The 17,835-nt window shown below is 44.9% G+C and overlaps 1 protein-coding gene across 1 annotated transcript; it reads left to right on the top strand.

The window, feature by feature from the left end:
- The first annotated feature begins 279 nt into the window (after positions 1–279).
- On the top strand, positions 280–15,755 carry LOC131203933 (uncharacterized). Its single transcript, XM_058194663.1, has 15 exons — positions 280–431; positions 1,292–1,630; positions 2,845–3,243; positions 4,303–4,473; positions 5,492–5,649; positions 5,735–5,875; positions 5,992–6,130; positions 6,904–7,094; positions 8,567–8,692; positions 9,949–10,141; positions 11,328–11,482; positions 12,554–12,640; positions 13,822–13,968; positions 14,904–15,086; positions 15,360–15,755. The coding sequence occupies exons 1-15, from the start codon at positions 287–289 to the stop codon at positions 15,477–15,479; spliced, it is 2,694 nt and encodes an 897-aa protein (XP_058050646.1). The 5' UTR covers positions 280–286; the 3' UTR covers positions 15,480–15,755.
- The last annotated feature ends 2,080 nt before the right edge of the window (positions 15,756–17,835 follow it).

Raw genomic sequence — 17,835 nt, 5'->3', positions numbered from 1 at the left:
AAATAAAAATAAAATAAAATGAATAAATTAAACATATGCCACCCATCTCAGCATTCAAGCGACTCTGTTCCGTTCTCCGTCTGCATTCCTGTTGGACATCTGTCCAAATTGAAGGCTGGGTTTGGAATCCAGTTAATGCTGCCTTTAAATGTCTGAGCCACCAAAGATTTGTGTCTTTTCATGGTCTCCATCGTCGTTCCTAGAACCAAGTGGATCCTTAAAGACAGAAGAGGTTCTGCATCAGGATCTTGCCATGGGTCTGTTAATGCCCAACAAAGATGCCGTCATGGTTTTAGCCAATCGATCCATGAAATCTGCATCTCCAGATCACTTCCTGCATCCTGGGACAGGAAAATTGCTCCCAATAGCTGGGAATGTTGGCTTTGATCCTGTCAAATCCAAGCTGATCCCCATGGTTGATTTAGTATCTGGTAAGAATATACTTTACCACGGTGTTTTAAGGAACGTTATCATATCCTTCTGTTTAGAAGCTTCAGTTTGAATTCTTCATCACTCTTGATCAGATCTAATTGCTTTTGATTGTCCTGTCACCATATGAGCCATGGTTAGAGTGCAGTACTGCAGGCTACTTCTGCTGACTGCCGGCTGCCTGCAATTTGGCAGTTCGAATCTCACCAGGCTCAAGGTTGACTCAGCCTTCCATCCTTCTGAGGTGGGTAAAATGAGGACCCAGATTGTTGGGGGCAATATGTCGACTCTGTAAACCACTTAGAGAGGGCTGTAGAGCACTGTGAAGCGGTATATAAGTCTAAGTGCTATTCCTATTCCTATTCCTATTCCTTCCTTCCTTCCTTCCTTCCTTCCTTCCTTCCTTCCTTCCTTCCTTCCTTCCTTCCTTCCTTCTTGCCATGGTGATGCAGTAGTTAGAATGCAGTATTGTAGGCTAACTCTGCCCTCAGCCAGGAGTTCGATCCTGACCAGCTCAAGGTTGACTCAGCCTTCCATCCTTCCAAGTTCAGTAAAATGAGGACCCAGATTTTTGGGGACAATAGGCTGACTCTGTAAACCGCTTAGAGAGGGCTGTAGAAGCACTGGGAAGCGGAATATAAGTCTAAGTTCTGTTGCTATCATTCTTGCTGTAGGGTTAGACCTTTTCTGGTCTTGGGCTCTGTAGGTGTGTGCTGGACTTCCAACCCAGGTGGGCCATGCTGCATTTGAAGGGAACAAGCTGGGGACAACTATGGGCTGTTTTAACCCCAACTAATCAATCATAATGCCCTTCAATGCTTGATCCTTGAATGCTGTTCTTATATGTTCTGTTTCTCTTTAGGAGAAATTCAACATCATTTGGACCTCCCAATCTTCTCCTTTGTTCCGTATCCTATTTGTCCTGAAACTGGCCTTCCAGGAAAGATGAACTTACCTGTTCTGCAACCTGAGAAAGTATTTAAGTTTGGAGGCCTGATGCAAGATCCAGTTACTGGAATGGAAGTGCCAATTCTTGCCATCACTGCTCATCCCCAAACCGGCCAATGGCTGACCTTGGGTGGGACATACCTGAATCCTCTCACAGGGATGGTGACCCCCCTCGAAATCGGGGGGCCCATGAAAGCACCAGAAAGTGGGAAAACCGTTCCCATCCTTGGTGTCAGTTTGGACAGTAATACAGGTAGAGAAAAAACTTGATTGTTGGACTAGTTTTGTTCAAGAAAGAGATGAGAGGAGGGCAGGGGTGAAAATACTCCTGGTTCGGACCGGATCGCCTGATCCGGTAGCACTGGCGGCAGGTGGTTTGGAGAACCGGGAGCAAAAATCCCTTCCCCACCCCCATGCCCAGCTGAGCCACGCGATCATTAGAGGTTGGTTTTTTTTTACATTTAAAAGCATTTTTTCTTCGGCTGAAAAAATGTTTTTAAAAGTAAAAAAATAAGCCTCTGGTGATCGCGCGGCTCAGAACCTTTTAAAAGCATTTTTTCTACAATCTCTTCAGCCGAGGTTGAGCTAGAATACTACTTATCTCCAGATGTTTCCTGCTTATGATTCCAGTTTTTTTAACATTTTGAGTTCTTCCTTAATTACTCCTTTGATCTTTATGGTTTGACAATAGCAGACCAGCAAGGACAAGGGGAAGGAAGGGGGCCCCTTTTTAGAGAATGGTGATTATTCTGGGGGGCCCCCAGTTTTGATGAGAAGCCCAGAGGGTTAAGAAGTAGAGCTGTACATGGACTGCTGCCTACATGCAAAGCCATAGAGAAAAGCCATGGATTTTTTTCAAAATATTATTTCAGAAGCTAGAGGAAAAAAATCAATACACTTTCCAGCTTTGTCAAATACAGGGGGAGAATGAATATATATATATATTGACAATAGAGAGATTACTTGGAAGAAGGCAATGAAAAATAATGAAAAGACTCTATCCATTAAGTCAGCTGTCCCAGCTGCTTTGATTCTCTCAAAGAGTAGGTTATCCAATCAATAAATATAATAAACAAGGCATTAAAAATAGGTTTGCTTTGGTCTTCTAAGCTCAGAAGATTAGAAAACATTTCCCATTCTGCCCAGCCTTGTACCATCGATTTTTAATAATGAAAATCAACCTATTTATGATTTTCTGAAAATTCAATCAACTCCATGATATGGATTAAATGGAGGTACCCCAAAATCTAATGGGTCTTGATTTACTCCACTTCCCGATGAATTTCAGAGACAACGAATTGAGGTCCATTTCACAGAACATAGCAATCCACATTATCTGACCCTGTTGTGACTTATCATGGTTTATGAAGGATAGAAATAAGAGTTGAAGGCATCTACCATCAGTTGAGGATCTATTCAAGGTGAGCTGAGATGGACTAATGTTCTCTTGCTGTCCTCTGAACACAGGACTCGTTGTTCCACTAGGAGGATTACAAGGTCCTTCTGGAGACCTCCTGCTTCCTGGAGATCCCTTTGTGGAGCCCTTGAGTGGCAAGATGGCTCGCATGCAGGGCCTCTCCCTTCGGCAGGACAAAGTAGTCCCTCATGCAGGGGGCTACCAGGTACTGTTGGAAGCCAACGTTCTCATCGCCCAGACCCTCGTGGTGAAAGCTCTGCAGGAATATAAAGACTCCATCGGCAAGGATTTAAGGTCAACAGGTACTTTGCCAAAAAGTCTCGATGGGCCAGAAGAAGTCATGAAAACAGCACTGGCCCACAAGCTTGATTATTTGATGTACCAGCTACAGAACCTGGAGAAGCAACGAGACGGTGCTTCCAGGGTCAAGAGAACGGGTGGAAAGCTGGGTAGGTCTTGGGATGGATTTTATTTATTTATTAGTTTGTTTGGGTGTGGTGTTTTTTTTGTTTAAGCGCACATGCACGCCGGAGCTGAGCTCGCGTGCCCACTGATATGGCTACGCGTGCCACCCTTGGCACCTATGCCATAGGTTCGCCATCATGGATATAGAGTTTAACAAATTAAAATTATAAAAAGATTATAAAATTTCAAAAGGTGAAGTATTCTGAGATTGGGGGGGGATTTAATACAAGTGGGGGTTCCCGTGGCCCCATGGTTGTATGGAGCCCTGTGTCCACCACGCAAGGCTACACAGCCACATTGTGACTCCTTTGCGGAAGGTCCAAAGGATTGAGGACTTAACTCACCTCTGAGAGTGACATGTTCCACAAAGCTTAAGGATGAAGCTGTTGATGGAGGAGCTACAGAGTTTAGGATGGGCTTACTAGTCAGAGAGGATGGGAAGCAGGAAGGAAAATTCACTCTCCCTTCAGTTGGGTGCCCAAGTCTATTTTTTCTTCTTTTATAGTTGAACAGTTGTTATTCTATCTTTTTGGAGCCGTCTAAAATTGATCGTGTGCCATGAAGTCATTGTCGACTCCTAGCAACCACATAGATTTTTCCGCCCCGTGATGATCTATGCCTAACCTGGCCTTTCAGGTCTTCTAAGGTTGCCTTCATCTATTCATCCTCTTCAAATATAGCTGTTAAATACAATCTGTGCTTCATCTTTTATTCACAGATCTTGCTTATAGATCTTTGTTTATAAGCCACAATAGCTAGTTTTGTACATTGCAGAAAACCAGTGTGAAACTAACCACGTTAGGGAGGAGGAGGGGGGGAGGAGGAGGAGGAGGAAAAATGGGGAGGGAGGGAGGGAGGGAGGGAGGGAGGAAGGAAGGAAGGAAGGAAGGAAGGAAGGAAGGAAGGAAGGAAGGAAGGAAGGAAGGAAGGAAGGCAGGCACAAATATACATCTCAGGTAGGTTCTCAAAACCTTGGTCATTCATTGGCCATCTGTAGTTCTAATTTTAGTGATACGTTTTGTCCTTGTTATAAACAAAATTAGGAATGATCAAGTATCTCAACACAGAATTTTGGATCTCTGCTGTGTTTGGGATGAAAATTCCAGACCCTGGAAGTTCGGAATTGATGGTTCCAATCCTTGGTGTAGAATGTGATTGGAAAACGGGTCAGCCGATACCATTAGCTGGGGTGACAGAAGATGCTGACGGAAAAGGTAAAATCTGTTTGTGATCACCTTTGATATCCTTGTTGTCACATCTAATTGGACACCAAGATTGGTTCACCCCAGGTGAGCCAATGGCTTTGGCTTTGTTAACTATCACTTTCCAATAAACCACAAGGGGATAAATTCATACAACGTCTTAATTCTAAACCAATCAAACCACAGTAAACATAGTATATAAATTAACCAGTGAGAATAATTAATCAGTTGAACAACTTGCCTCCAGAAGTTGTAGGTGCTCTGGAGGTTTTTAAGAAGAGATTGGACAACCATTTGTCTCAAATGGTATATAGGTTCTCCTGCCCGAGTAGCAGGTTGGATTGGAGGACCGTTGAGGTCCCTTCCAACTCTATTATTCTGTTATTCTGTCATTCTGTTTATAATCATGTGTATCCATCCCATCAAGCCGAAAGAAAGTTCAGAATAGTATAGGACCATGATAGATGACTCGGGCGTAAGGCCAAGAGATGATTGGCCCCTCCCATAAGGCTTAGAACAGACCAGCAATGGCGTTTGGACTCTTTGCCGGAAAACAACGTTGGTAGCTGCGTCTTCTGCTTCGTCTACATCTTGCATTTATTTTTGTGACTTCTGAACGTTTGCCAAGAAAGGCCTTTGGCAGGTTGCCTAATTGGACCAAGGTTTGCAATAGGACCGAGGAATTTGTGTTGGGAGGAATTTGTTTTAATTTGAGTTGAACGACACTAGAAATGAAGTAATTCTCAGCTGTTTGAATAAAGTTTGTTTGTTTTTTCACGGACTGAGTTTACTGCTACCTACTTGGGCCTGGGTCACAACATGGGTTTATGCCTCTAGCCCATTAACAAAGGGGGGGGGAGGCAGGAAGATGGGAGCTGCTTTGTCTTTAAAACATGTTTCTCCATTTCTCATCCAGGGAAATATATTCTGCCTTTTTAATATTTCCTAAAATATTTCATTCTTCTAGGAGAGCGGTGCGTGCTAACGTCCTACAACACCTAAAGATTAGTTTTCTTTGCCTGTCTTGTAGGCCTGGTTCCCATCACAATAGGCTTCAAAGCCATTGATCCCATCACAGGGGAGATGGGACCAGTGATCGGAGCTCAGATCAACCCTTGGACCAAGGCTGTCCTTCCTGTAGTCCAATCCCATGGATGCTTGCCGAGAGAAAACATAGACCCCGATTTGGTAATGCTCTTCAACTGCCTTCAGAGAGGGAGTTTTCTCATATGGATTCTCCAAAACCTCTTTGTAACATGTGTGTAATTTACAGTTAGCTGCCCTGGTCAAGGAGCTGATGGCCAGGCGGGCTTATTGGCGGTCCCAACGAGAGAAAGAACAGGAGATACTTAAGGAGGTGGATCACCTGTCTCAGGATATCCTCGATGCTGCCAAGGAAGGGAAAATTGGAAAGGTGAGTCTGGGATTTTCTCGTGATGTTAATTGCTAGGAAGTTTTCTACCCATCTGCCCAATCTACCCATCCAGGTCTCTCAGCCCACAATTTTCTCTGTATTTTCCTCTCCTGCAGTCCTGGTTTAGGGAGAAATTAAAATCGGCTGACAAAATTTGCCACCTCCTAGAATCGTCTTCAGTCCAAGAAAGTCAAAGGCAGGTCGGCCGAGACCTGACAACATTGGGAGACCCTGAACGAACTTTATGGTCGAGAGGTAAGGAAAGAATTCTACATAAATGGGGTAGAATACTTGCAGAATATTTGGAGCATTCAAAATGTCTTTATGAAAAGATGCCTGCTGTGGAGAGAGAGAGAGAGAGAAAGAAAGAGAGGGAGAGGGAAAGAGAGAGAGAGAAAGAGAGAGAGAGAGAAGGAGAAAGAGAGAGAAAGATAGAGAGAGACTAAATTTTGAGAGAGAAGGAAAGAGAAAGAGAGAGACAGAGAGAAAGAGAGATGAAATTTTGAGAAAGAGAGAGAGAAAGAAAAAGAGAGAGAAGGAGGGAGGGAGGAAGGAAAGGAAAGGAAAGGAAAGGAGAGATGTAAAATAAAAACAGTGATTTCAGGATTTGTCTGCGTGCGTTGTGTAAACCTGAAGCAAAATAGGAGGTGATTTGATTGTAAACTGAGTTTATTTATTAATTAAATTTATTTGCTGCTCATCTCACCGTAAGGGAGCCCTGCGTGATTAGGTCAGAATAACCCTGAAACCCAGGGCGTGAGGAGAGGAGACCATGATCAAATGATGGCTTGCTTTCCATGCCAGTTAAAGCTAGGTTGGTCAGTTGGGGGGGGCTCCTTATTTTGCATATTCATGTCTTGCAATTAAAGTCATGTCTAGTGTTGACCTCAGAGATGGTCAACCTTTCCATGGTTTTAAAGGGACAGACATTTGAAGGGGGGGGGCTGCGTGGGGGGAGACAATGGTTAGTCCAGAAGATGGATTTCCGCTTACAGTCCTTCCCAGTCTGAGAATTTGGTGTTTTGTAGTTAACAAGGACGAAAAAGACCAGGAGGCCAAAGTCCAGCTTTTGCTCAGGAAAACTTTGGAAAAATTGGTGCAGTTCGTTCGGAAAACGCAGCTGGAAGATCATCGGATCGAGATGCAGCTAAAGGAAGCCGAGCGACATTGGAGCAGGAATTTCTGCACCCGGGAAGCCATCAGAGAGAAATTCAGAAAGGTGATTCCCGCTGCCCCCCCCTCACAACTCTGATCTACTGGGATCTCGGTTTTTAATACCTGTTTCAAAAGAAAATGTGTCGTATAGGTGGTACCTTGCTCAATAGTAGTACCTGTGAGAGGGATCTTGGAGTCCTAGTGGACAACCATTTAGATATGAGCCAGCCTTGTGCAGCAGCTGCCAAAAAAGCCAACACAGTTCTGGGCTGCATAAACAGAGGGATAGAATCAAGATCACGTGAAGTGTTAGTGCCACTTTATAATGCCTTGGTAAGGCCACACTTGGAATATTGCATTCAGTTTTGGTCGCCACAATGTAAAAAAGATGTGGAGACTCTAGAAAGAGTGCAGAGAAGAGCAACAAAGGTGATGAGGGGACTGGAGGCTAAAACATACGATGAACGGTTGCAGGAACTGGGTATGTCTACTTTGATGAGAAGAAGGACTAGGGGAGACATGATAGCAGTCTTCCAATATCTCAGGGGTTGCCACAAAGAAGAGGGAGTCAAACTATTCTCCAAAGACCTGATGGTAGGACAAGAAGCAATGGGTGGAAACTCATCAAGGAGAGAAGCAACTTAGAACTAAGGAGGAATTTCCTGACGGAAATTTTAGTTCGTTAGAACAATTAATCAGTGGGACAATTTGCCTCCAGAAGTTGTGAATGTTCCAACACTGGAAGTTTTTAAGAAGATGTTGGATAACCAGTTATCTGAAGTGGTGTAGGGTTTCCTGCCTGGGCAGGGGGTTGGACTAGAAGACCTCTAAAGTCCTTTCCAACTCTGTTGTTATTATTATTATTTTTATCAATGGCTGCTCCACAGTTTCCAATTTTTTGATCACGTGACCATGGGAAGACTGCAACCATCTACAACCATTTTTTTTTTATACTTACGACTGTCGCCCCATACCCGTGGATTCAGAGGCTTGGCAACTGGCATGTACTTATGACGGTTGCCATGTCTCACGGTCACATGATCCCCTGCTTCTGACAAGCAAAGTCGATGGGGAAGAAGCCAGATTGTCTGAACAGCCATGTATCTAACTTAACAATTGCAGGGATTCGCTTAATAGCCGTGGCAAGAAAGGTCGTAAAACGGGGTGAAACTCAACAAATGTCTCGCTTAGCAACATACATTATGGCTCAGTTGTGGCTGTAAGTTGAGAACCGCCTGTAGCCACTCACTTATTATAAACAACTAGGAAATGCATTGTCCGGACAGATCCTTTGTCTTATTAAATACATGAATAAAAAATGTAGACATAGACACAGTGAGAATGTATCTGCTGAACAAAACTCCGCACTGGCAACAGGAAGGGCCTCCAGCCATTAAAACACTCTGCTAGCTCCATTCAGTTGCCCAGACTCCACACTGCAAGGGATTATGGGGTCGTTAAATGATGATGATGATGATGAAAAACTTAGACATGACTACCATAAATGAGACAGAAATACACTACATTTCTTTCCAGACCAAAGTGCATTTCTTGACAGAATTCCAGCAACATGTCGCAACCCAGCAGACCAAAGTGGAGACTGAATATTGCAGATTGGAATATCTGCGACTCTTGTCAGACATTGTGGCCTTCCAGACAAAGGTATGGCGTTCCTCCGTGAGGCTGGAGATGGAGTCAGCCTCTCCCCAGGGATTGTAAGACATTTATCCAGGTTGAACCATCCCTTGTGGAAATCGGTGTCTCTGTTGTGACCCAGGCCCCAGTAGGTAGTAGGAAACTCAGTCAGTGTAAAAACAAACAAACTTTATTCAAACAGCTGAGAATTACTTCATTCTCAGTGTAGTCCAACTAAATTAAAGCAAATTCCTCCCAACACAAATTCCTCAGTCCTATCACCAACCTTGATCCAATTAGGCAAACTGCCAAAGGCCTTTCTTGGCAAAAGTTCAGAAGACACTGATACAAAATAAATGCAACAAGATGAAGCTATCAATGTTGTTTTCCGGCAAAGAGCCCAAATGCCGTTGCTGGTCTTTTAAGCCTTATGGGAGAGGCCAATCATCTCTTGGCCCTACTCCCGAGTTGTCCTCTTTGTTTGAGCTGCTCTTGCCTTCTGGCAGCTCTTCTCATGCGTGCATTAGGAACAGGCTCCTCCTGTTCCTCTGCCTCACTACTGTCAGCCTCTGGAGGCTCTGGAGTCCGCACATCGCTCCCCGATGGCCCTGGCCTCACCTCAGCCTCCGACGCAGAGCCCTCGTTTGGGCCTTCCCCAGCCTCCAGGACTGGCCCATGTTCTTCCTCAGCCTCATCACTGTCCGACTCCACTGCCAGCTCCACAGTGCTGCTGGCAGACCACAACAGTCTCTCCCAACCAAAGCTTGTTCATAAAAAGAGAATATTTGTGACACAGGATTGAACTGTGGAGTCCTTGGTGCTCTCTGAGCCCGGCTGTTTTCTTGCAGATGCTTCATTACCCAACTAGGTTACATTATCAATGATGTTACCTGCTTGGATAATGAAATGTCTACAGAAAAACAACCAAGCACCAGAGGTCCCACAAAGGTGCTTTTTCAAAAGGCAACTGGACTTCCTTTGTTTTGTTTGAAGATGTTTCATTTCTCATCCATTCTTTACTTCTTGGATGAGAAGCCAAACATCTTCAAAAACGAAACGAAGTCTCGCTGCCTTTTGACAACCATGACCTGGGTGACTGAGAATCTCCATAGACATATAAACCAAGCACAGAGAACATTAAAGACCTCATTCACCATATTCTATTTCTCCTTGTAAGCATAGTCCCACTCATGATTCTTCTAGCAGGAGATGGTCCATAAGGAAAGTTCCAAAAAAAAAAAGGCCTTATTTTGCAGAACCATAACCTCTTTTCTCTATCTCAGGACCGTCTCTCTGGATCTTCTCAAAGCTTCATGAGCTACCCGGCTGCAAGGTTCTACAGCATGGCGGCGACTCCCTGTGGAAGTTGGGAGGTCATCAATAAAAAATTGATCCCCTTGCTAAAATCGGTGCTCCAGACCTTGGAGGAGAACAAAAGAGGTTCTTTGTCTCCTGAGGAACATCAGGAAACAGGAGGTACCACTGACCATGGTGTGCTGACCATGTTTTTTAAAAAATATATATACTAAAGGCTGGGGTCAAAAGAGGTCTCCAATTTAATAATCAAATTGATTTAACAATTTGCCAAGGTTGAGCATGCCATGAAACCTCTGAAGTCCCCAAGCCCTTTTTTTATAGTTCCCAGAATTCCCCAAGATTATGGCACAAAAATAAGTTGATGTGATGGAATGTAGTCTGGATTCCCAGAAGGGAGGGGCTGCATTCCAGGGGACCAAGAAGATACAGTGAAGATTAGATTGATTGGTTGGTTGGTTGGTTGGGAGGAAGAGAGTTAAGTCGGCTCCTCCCTAGCAATTCCTACAGCAGTGATGGTTAACCTTTTTGCTGTCGTGTGCCAAATGGGACACGTGTGTGCCCATACCCATAATTCAATGCACCCACCCCCCGTGCATGCACGCACAATCCCGCTTTTGGCATGTGATGGCTCAGTGGGCCCGGTAGGCCTGTTTTTCACCCTCCCCAGGCTCCAGAGACTTTCTAGGAGCCTAGGGAGGGTGAAAATGGCTTTCCCCATCCCCCCAGAGGCCCTCTGGAGACAGGAAACAGCCTGTTCCTCGACTTCCTGTGGGCCCGGAAGGCCCGAAAATCAGCTGACCAGTGCGCGCATGCACGCTGGAGCTGAGCTAGGGCAACGCTCGCGTGCCCACAGATATGGCTCCGTGTGCCACCGGTGGCACACGTGCCATAGGTTCGTCATCATGGACCTAGAGTGTATCTTTAATGATGCAAATAATCGGCTTCAGTTTAGCAAGATTGACATCGGGCTCCAAAAGACCAAGAAAGACAGGTTGAAGTTCTTCTAAGCCATTTCCTTTATTGTTTCTCATCTATGGACAGAAACCTTGCCAAACTTCTTAAAGCAGGGGTCTCCAACCTTGGTCCCTTTAAGACTTGTGGACTTCAACTCCCAGAGTCCCTCAGCCAACAAAGCTGGCTGAGGGACTCTGGGAGTTGAAGTCCACAAGTCTTAAAAGGACCAAGGTTGGAGACCCCTGTCTTAAAGTGTAAGATTTCAGGAGAGAGTTGAGTTTGCTAATATATTATAAGTGCTCCAAAGTCTTTATTTAAACAAAGTGTTTATATATTTTTTTTTAAAAATGGAACAGAAATGAATTCAGTGCCTGTTTTCATTTTCTGGCAGAAACTCACAATTCTTTCCAGGATGTATTGGATCTTCAAATGCTGCAGAAATCTGGAGAACTTGTCCCTGTTCTTGTTTCAAGCCTTTCTGCGAGAGAATTTGTAACCTACCAGTACGGCATTGTCATTCTGCAATTTCTCCGACCTTATATCGGTGTAAGTGTTGAAAAAGTGAAAGTGTCTTAAACCAACAGTTTCCATTCTGCATGGAATCTGAGAAAGAAAAAAAATATTTAAAAGAAATAGTTTCTTTTATAAAACTTGAAGAAATGTTGGCTCTAATCAATGGGTCGGCCTGGCATCTGCAAGATAACCATGCTGCGTTCCCTTTTGTTGCTATCCCATTGTCTTCCAAAATAGCGGAAATAAAAATAGGAGTAATTACTATTTTGAGAAGTAAAAATTTCTTTTTTCACCAGTACTGTCCATCCAACTGGTTCTCGTTTCAATTTTCCTCTCTTTATGCACGAGAAACTCTCATTTTGCTGTAGGTTTCAGCCAGGGGTGCTATTCACTTACTTTTGCTACCGGTGTGCAATTGTGAGCTCACGCACATGCGCAGAGCATCAAAAACATGGATAAATGGGACATGATGACGTCCGGGCGGGTGTGCGGAGCACCCACAGCTGCCGCTATAGGTTCTCCCAAACCGCACAGAACCGGCTGAATACCAGTACTGATTTCAGCCCTTATATATGAAAGCAACTGCACCTTCTACCAATCAAGATTTTCTCTCCCGAATACTGAACACATAAAATGGAAACAAAGGGATTTCAAATTTTATTCAAGAGACAATAAAAAAGAAAAGAAGGGAACAAAAAGGCCAGAACACATTCCCTCCAGCAGCCTACACCCAGATAAGCAGGGATTAACTCCAGACAAACAACCAAAAAGAAAACAATACCCTAATCAAGAAGCTACCAAGGAGAAAACAACACACCTGTACAAACCCTAGGAGAGCAAACTATTGTATAACAACAGGGAGAAAACCTCACACACCTCATACTGATGACGTTACCTCATTGGGTAATGAGACATTTGTAAGCAAACCAAGCAAGCCCAGAGAGCATCAAGGACTCCAAAGTTCAACCCTGAGTTAGAAAAATTCTCTTCTGTTGGAATTTCATTTCCTCAGTGAACAGCCCAAATAAACTTGTATTTTGAATTTCTATGTTATTATCCTGGATTGGAAAGCGAATCATAGCCACCCTTTCCGGTTACTCTTAGGCTCCAGAGGTGGAATTGTGTCTTGCCTCCAGAATTCCTTCTAGCAAAGTTCCTGGGAATGCTTTCAGAAACACCTTTTATTACCAGGTAAGCTATTCCTGAGTGCAAAATGTTAACAGGTACGGAGGTAGTTCACACACTGCACTGTCCTATTGGCTTTGGGATAGATAGTATGGTTTCTGCATAAGGCCTGTAGTGGCAAAGAAACTACAATGACGGTTCTTTAGCTGGATTCCACTAACCATTATTAGCTTATTCCACACATCAGGAGTAAGTACACCATGATTTAATTACTAACCCACTCAAGGAGTGGAAGCAAAGTTCAAGAAAAATCTGTGCATCTGTCCAAAAGTGTTTCACTTCATGGATCCAGTTGTGGTTGTGCTTATCTCTTAAAGAGGCAATGCCCAGGCTCTTTTTGATGAGTTATGTTCTTTCCCCTCCCGGCCTCAGCCACGCGAGCTGGCTAAACGAGCCAGTAATTGAGTTCACAGCTGCTATCAGTCCTGGCAGGGAATCTGCAGCTGCCTGCCAAAGACTCCCTTTTATCTTGGGGTTGCCAGGCAACCAGGAAGTCAGCAGTCCAAGCCGAATGTTCAGCTCAATTCTTCACGAGTCAAAGAGTTCAGCTCACTCCTCCATGAGTCAAATAGTTCAGTTCTTTTGCCCTACATGGAGCAGAAGAGCAGCCAGGGCTGCTTTTATACTCTGTGGGGTGTGGCTCCGTGACTCAGCACTTTCTAGGCCTGCCCCACCCCTGCTTCTGTTGTTCCTGCTTCTCCTGCCTACGAAACCTAGGGTCCAGCCAGGCCTGATTGCCATCAGCCGGGTCTGGAGGTGTGGCCTGGGGGGGGGAAGAGTCAAGGGATGGAGGCCTCGTTATCTCCTCCACCTGGCCTGCCTCTGGCTCCTGGAGCTGAGCCAGGGAAGCCGGTGCTCCAGAGGTAAGTCCTGATGGCCTTTCCCCCTCACTTTCCGAGTCACTTTTTGGCAGGGGGCCCGGTTCGGGGGGCGCAAGTTACTACCTTCATTTGCATCTTCCATCCAGGCCCAAAAACCTGAAGAAGATGGTTAGGTCATCGCAGCATGGTTGAAAATACAAGTTTGGGCATGAGCAAGCCAAGGAGAGTGTTTAAAAAGGAAGATGTGATGGAGAATTTCCTAAATATTAGAAACTTGAAGATCATGGATGTCAGAATCTTACTGGTCTCCACTTTCCTTTTTTTGCAAACGTTTTTAAAGGGATTTTTAATCTTCCTTTTCTTCAGATTCCTGGCCATCAACTGTTTGTCTTAAGAGAATCCCTGGCCTGTGCCGGGAGCTTTGTCCTGCTTCTTGTCCACTGCTTGGCCCACATCACTGCCAATGACTTCAACCAAGATTCCAAGCCAGCTTTTCGAAGGCTGTTTTACCAGGTGAAGAATAACAGCTGACTTAAACTCTGAGGTTTTCCTCTCTGTCCTTTCCTAGTTTGCAAAATGCTGCTTTGCCACGAACCTCATTGGTCTCTAATCTAGCCTTTCTCAACTTGGGCAACTTTAAAATAGGTGGACTTCAACTCCCAGGATTTCAGGTTCAGTCCATCCAACCGAACAATCCTCAGTATTTATGACTTCCCTCCTGTAAGCAGAGAGCTATTGACACCCTGAGCTACAAATAACCTCCTTATCCTTTCCCTGGAAAGCATTTGGTTTCCTATGAAGCTTTCTGAATCGACTCTCTCGGGGTGGGATTCAACCGGTTCGGACCAGTTTGGGCAAGCCGGGTGTTAATTTTAACCTGGTTCGGCGAACTGGTTGTTGCGAGGACTGGCTGACCCCACCAACCCCGCCCACCCCTCCCAAAAGTCTCCATACAGCCCATTTGGGATGCCATGTAAGTGCAGGGCCTGCATGGAGGCTCTGGGAGGGCGGAAAATGGGCCTACTGGAAGTCCAGAAACAGGCCCGTTTCCGGCCTCCGGAGGGCCTCTAGAGCCTGGGGGAGGCCATTTTTGCCCTCCCAGAGGCTCGATAATAGCCTCCGGAGCCTGAGGAGAGCAAAAAACAGGACTACCAGAAGTACTGGAAGTCTGAAGACGGGCCTGTTTCTGGCCTCCGGAGGGCCTCCGGAGCCCGGGGGAGGCAGTTTTTGCCCACCCAGCGCCTTGAGGAAAGCCTCCAAGTCTGGGGAGGGCAAAAATGACCCCCCAGTGGTGCAGGAATCCAAGCAGGCCATGCCCACCACGCCCACGCCCACCCAGCAACTGAACAGAGAACCGGTTGCTCAAATTTCTGAACCCCACCCCTGGACTCTCTCCAGGTAAAGTATTTTCTGAAATTTTCATTTTCATTTTATTTTTTGCCTCTCAGGCCCTTAAAGCCTGCCTGGGGGAAATGTTCTCACTGAGGCTCCAGGCATCAGCATTTTCAGAAGAGGGTAAATCTGCGGCCACTGTGGTCAAGCAGGCATTGCAGAAGAGCGAGGAGGCATGTGCTGAGCTTCTCTCGGAGCCCCTGCGTGCCAAGGTGAAGGGCTGCACGGACTCCCAAAAGGTGAGATATTCTCTGCTTCCTGTAAAAATATCCTGGTTGGAGAGGTTTGTTGCCGTGAATATCCTGTGTGTGGGTGTATGTCCATGTATGAGTGTTTTTGGGTCTATGAGCTAAGTCTTAGATTTGTAAGAAAGTGAACAACTCCAACTAAGAACAAGTATTCCACAGATCAACCCGAACTCCTCTACTATTCTCCATCATCATCTCCCATCCAGCTTCCTAAGCCTGTGTAGATCCTTCAGGTCTTCATACGCTTCCTCTCTCCTGCTCCAGGATGTCAGCAGAGCGACGGAGAAGGACCAAATGGAGGTCCTGTTCCTGGAAGACCAATGGTTGAGCCAGGAAATAGAGAGGCTTCACAGGAAGCTTCAGAAGGACCAACGGCCTGAGTGAATTTTGGAAGCTCTGGTAGAAGTCACTAAGGCAGAAGAATGGAAGGACCATGGATGACCAACTTCGGCCCTTTTCCTGCATTCCCGGAGCACAACCATTGGAAAATAAATGGTCAGAAGGAACCTGAAAGGAGGAGGAAGACTGGGGTTGTCTGAATTATTAATCCACGTGGAATATTATTACATCGTTGCTCACAAGTGTGATGATCGTATGTTAGGGTTGCGTGAACTATGAAAGGCAGCATTATAACCAGCGTCTCAGGTCTCTCTGGGAGATTAAAACTTGCATCTTTGCGGTGGGGGGGAGGGGGGTTCTTTTGGGAAAAGCCGTTGGAGAAGCCTGATGTGATGTGGGTGGATGTCATCTTTCTTCTTGTATTATCTCATTTAATTTAATTAAGCTAATCAAGGAGAGAAGCAGCCTGGAACTAAGGAGAAATTTCATGACAGTTGGAACAATTACCCAGTGGAACAACTTGCCTCAAGATGTTTATTTATTTTTATTTATTTATTTAATCATATTTTTATGATGTTGTGGGAGCTCCAACACTGGAGATTTTTAAGAAGAGATTGCACAACCATTTGTCCAGAATGGTTCAGGCTCTCTCCTGCTTGAGCAAAGGGTTCCTTCCAGTTCTGTTTTTCTGTTATGCAGTGTGACAAATGATTCAGTCTATAGATTCCTTTCAAGTGATGAAGCAATAATCAAACTCATTTAGAATAGATCATCAGAAAGCTACTCCGTAAGGAGACCATATCTCAGAGATAGTATAGCTATAGTATACGCTGCTGACCTCGTAGAAAGCGATAAATAATAATGTCACGTAGATGCATTTATCGAAAACATTTCAGCATTGTTCTGTAGCTTCCACCTTGTCTGTTGTTGTTTTTTTCCTCTTGTTTTGCAAGGTCAAAGATACGCAATCTTTGGTTCTGCTTTGGTTCAGGGCTGTTGAGCAAAGGGCCAGCGCGTTGCTGGGGGCTGCGCGCATGCTAACAACAATGATATTGTATCTTCAAAGGGTTTCGGTGGCTTCAGGTGACCACACTACTGTTCCGCTTGAAAAGAAAATGTGTACTCCAAATAAACTAGTGGATGAATCACCAAATGATTTAATCATGATTGTCTGGATTTGCGGGAGACAATAAGCCAGAGACCACAGTTAACCAGGTTCACCCAATATGCTTAGCTCAAACTAAACTGACTGTTTTGCAGTTTAGTATAGGGAGGGAGGGAGGGAGGGAGGGAGGGAGGGAGGGGGAAGCAAGGGAGGGAGGGAAAGAAGGAAGAGGGAGGGAAGGGAAGGGGCGAAGGGAGGAAGGGAGGGAAGGAGGGAAGGAAGGAAGGAAGGAAGGAAGGAAGGAAGGAAGGAAGGAAGGAAGGAAGGAAGGAAGGAAGGAAGGAAGGAAGGAAGGAAGCCCAGAGCCCAGCCTCCCCACTGTCTGGTGGCTGCTGGTGGACCACAATAGTTTGATTCAGAGAGGACCACATGGCCTCAGACCACTTTCAATGTATTGGGTGTAAAAACGAGAGACATTTGTTCACATGACTGCGGCTATCATCCTGATATTTTGACTCGCCCGTGGACATGGTGAATTCATGGATGTACCGATAAAACATTCTTTGACAACAGTATGGAAGAGACCTTCCGTTCATTCTTTCCAGATTTCCGCCCCCCACCTCACTCAAGTTTCTAATCTAGTCCAGAGTTACAGTCTTTCTCCAATAATTTCCCATCCAAGTCCCATCCTGTTTAGCTTTCGTAAGATCAGTCGATCACCAAGGTCCAGTAGATGTTGTATCTGCAAAAATGATCTTGAAAACACAAAGAAAGAGACCTTTGCCCAAGGAGATCCTGGCTTAGAAGGTAGCCCAGATAGAACATCTAGTGCTCTATCTTTTCACAATGCAGAAATGAAATAAACCAACTTTCTGTGAAAAATTTAGGTGATTTCCCTACAACGCTGCCTGGTCTCGAGGCTTTAGTGGAAAAAATATTTGTTTATTGAGCTGGCCCACTTTTTCAGAAGACCACCGCCCCCCCAATATCTATGTCCCTCTCCTTTCTTCACAGAGTAACTGGTTCTTTAAAAAGCAACCAAGAAAACATTCCATTTTATTAATGAAGAGAATTTCCTTTTTCACAGTTTTCCCGCAAGCGCCATCTCGCAGTTCATTTTTCATTCATGGCCATTTTAAAAAAAACAGTATTAAAAATGTTTAAAAGAGACCGCCGCTTGCGAGCATGCGTTTTATATATACACATATTTAAAAAAAAGCTTTACAAAGCAAATAATTTTTTAAAAGTTCGCGAACACAAGAGAGAGAGAGAGAGAGAGAGAGGGAATGAGAGAGG

This window comes from Ahaetulla prasina, chromosome 9 (assembly GCF_028640845.1).
Source record: "Ahaetulla prasina isolate Xishuangbanna chromosome 9, ASM2864084v1, whole genome shotgun sequence".
NCBI lineage: Eukaryota > Metazoa > Chordata > Lepidosauria > Squamata > Colubridae > Ahaetulla > Ahaetulla prasina.
The sequence above is the reverse complement of the archived record's forward strand: the minus strand, read 5'-3'. Positions and strand labels throughout refer to the sequence as shown.

Excerpts from the sequence above, each read along its gene's own strand:
- LOC131203933 (XM_058194663.1), top strand. The coding sequence starts at position 287 with ATGGTTTTAGCCAATCGATCCATGAAATCTGCATCTCCAGATCACTTC. Across the intron at positions 1,631-2,844 it reads CAGTTTGGACAGTAATACAG|GACTCGTTGTTCCACTAGGA; the intron begins GTAGAGAAAAAA and ends CTCTGAACACAG. Across the intron at positions 5,876-5,991 it reads AGGAAGGGAAAATTGGAAAG|TCCTGGTTTAGGGAGAAATT; the intron begins GTGAGTCTGGGA and ends CCTCTCCTGCAG.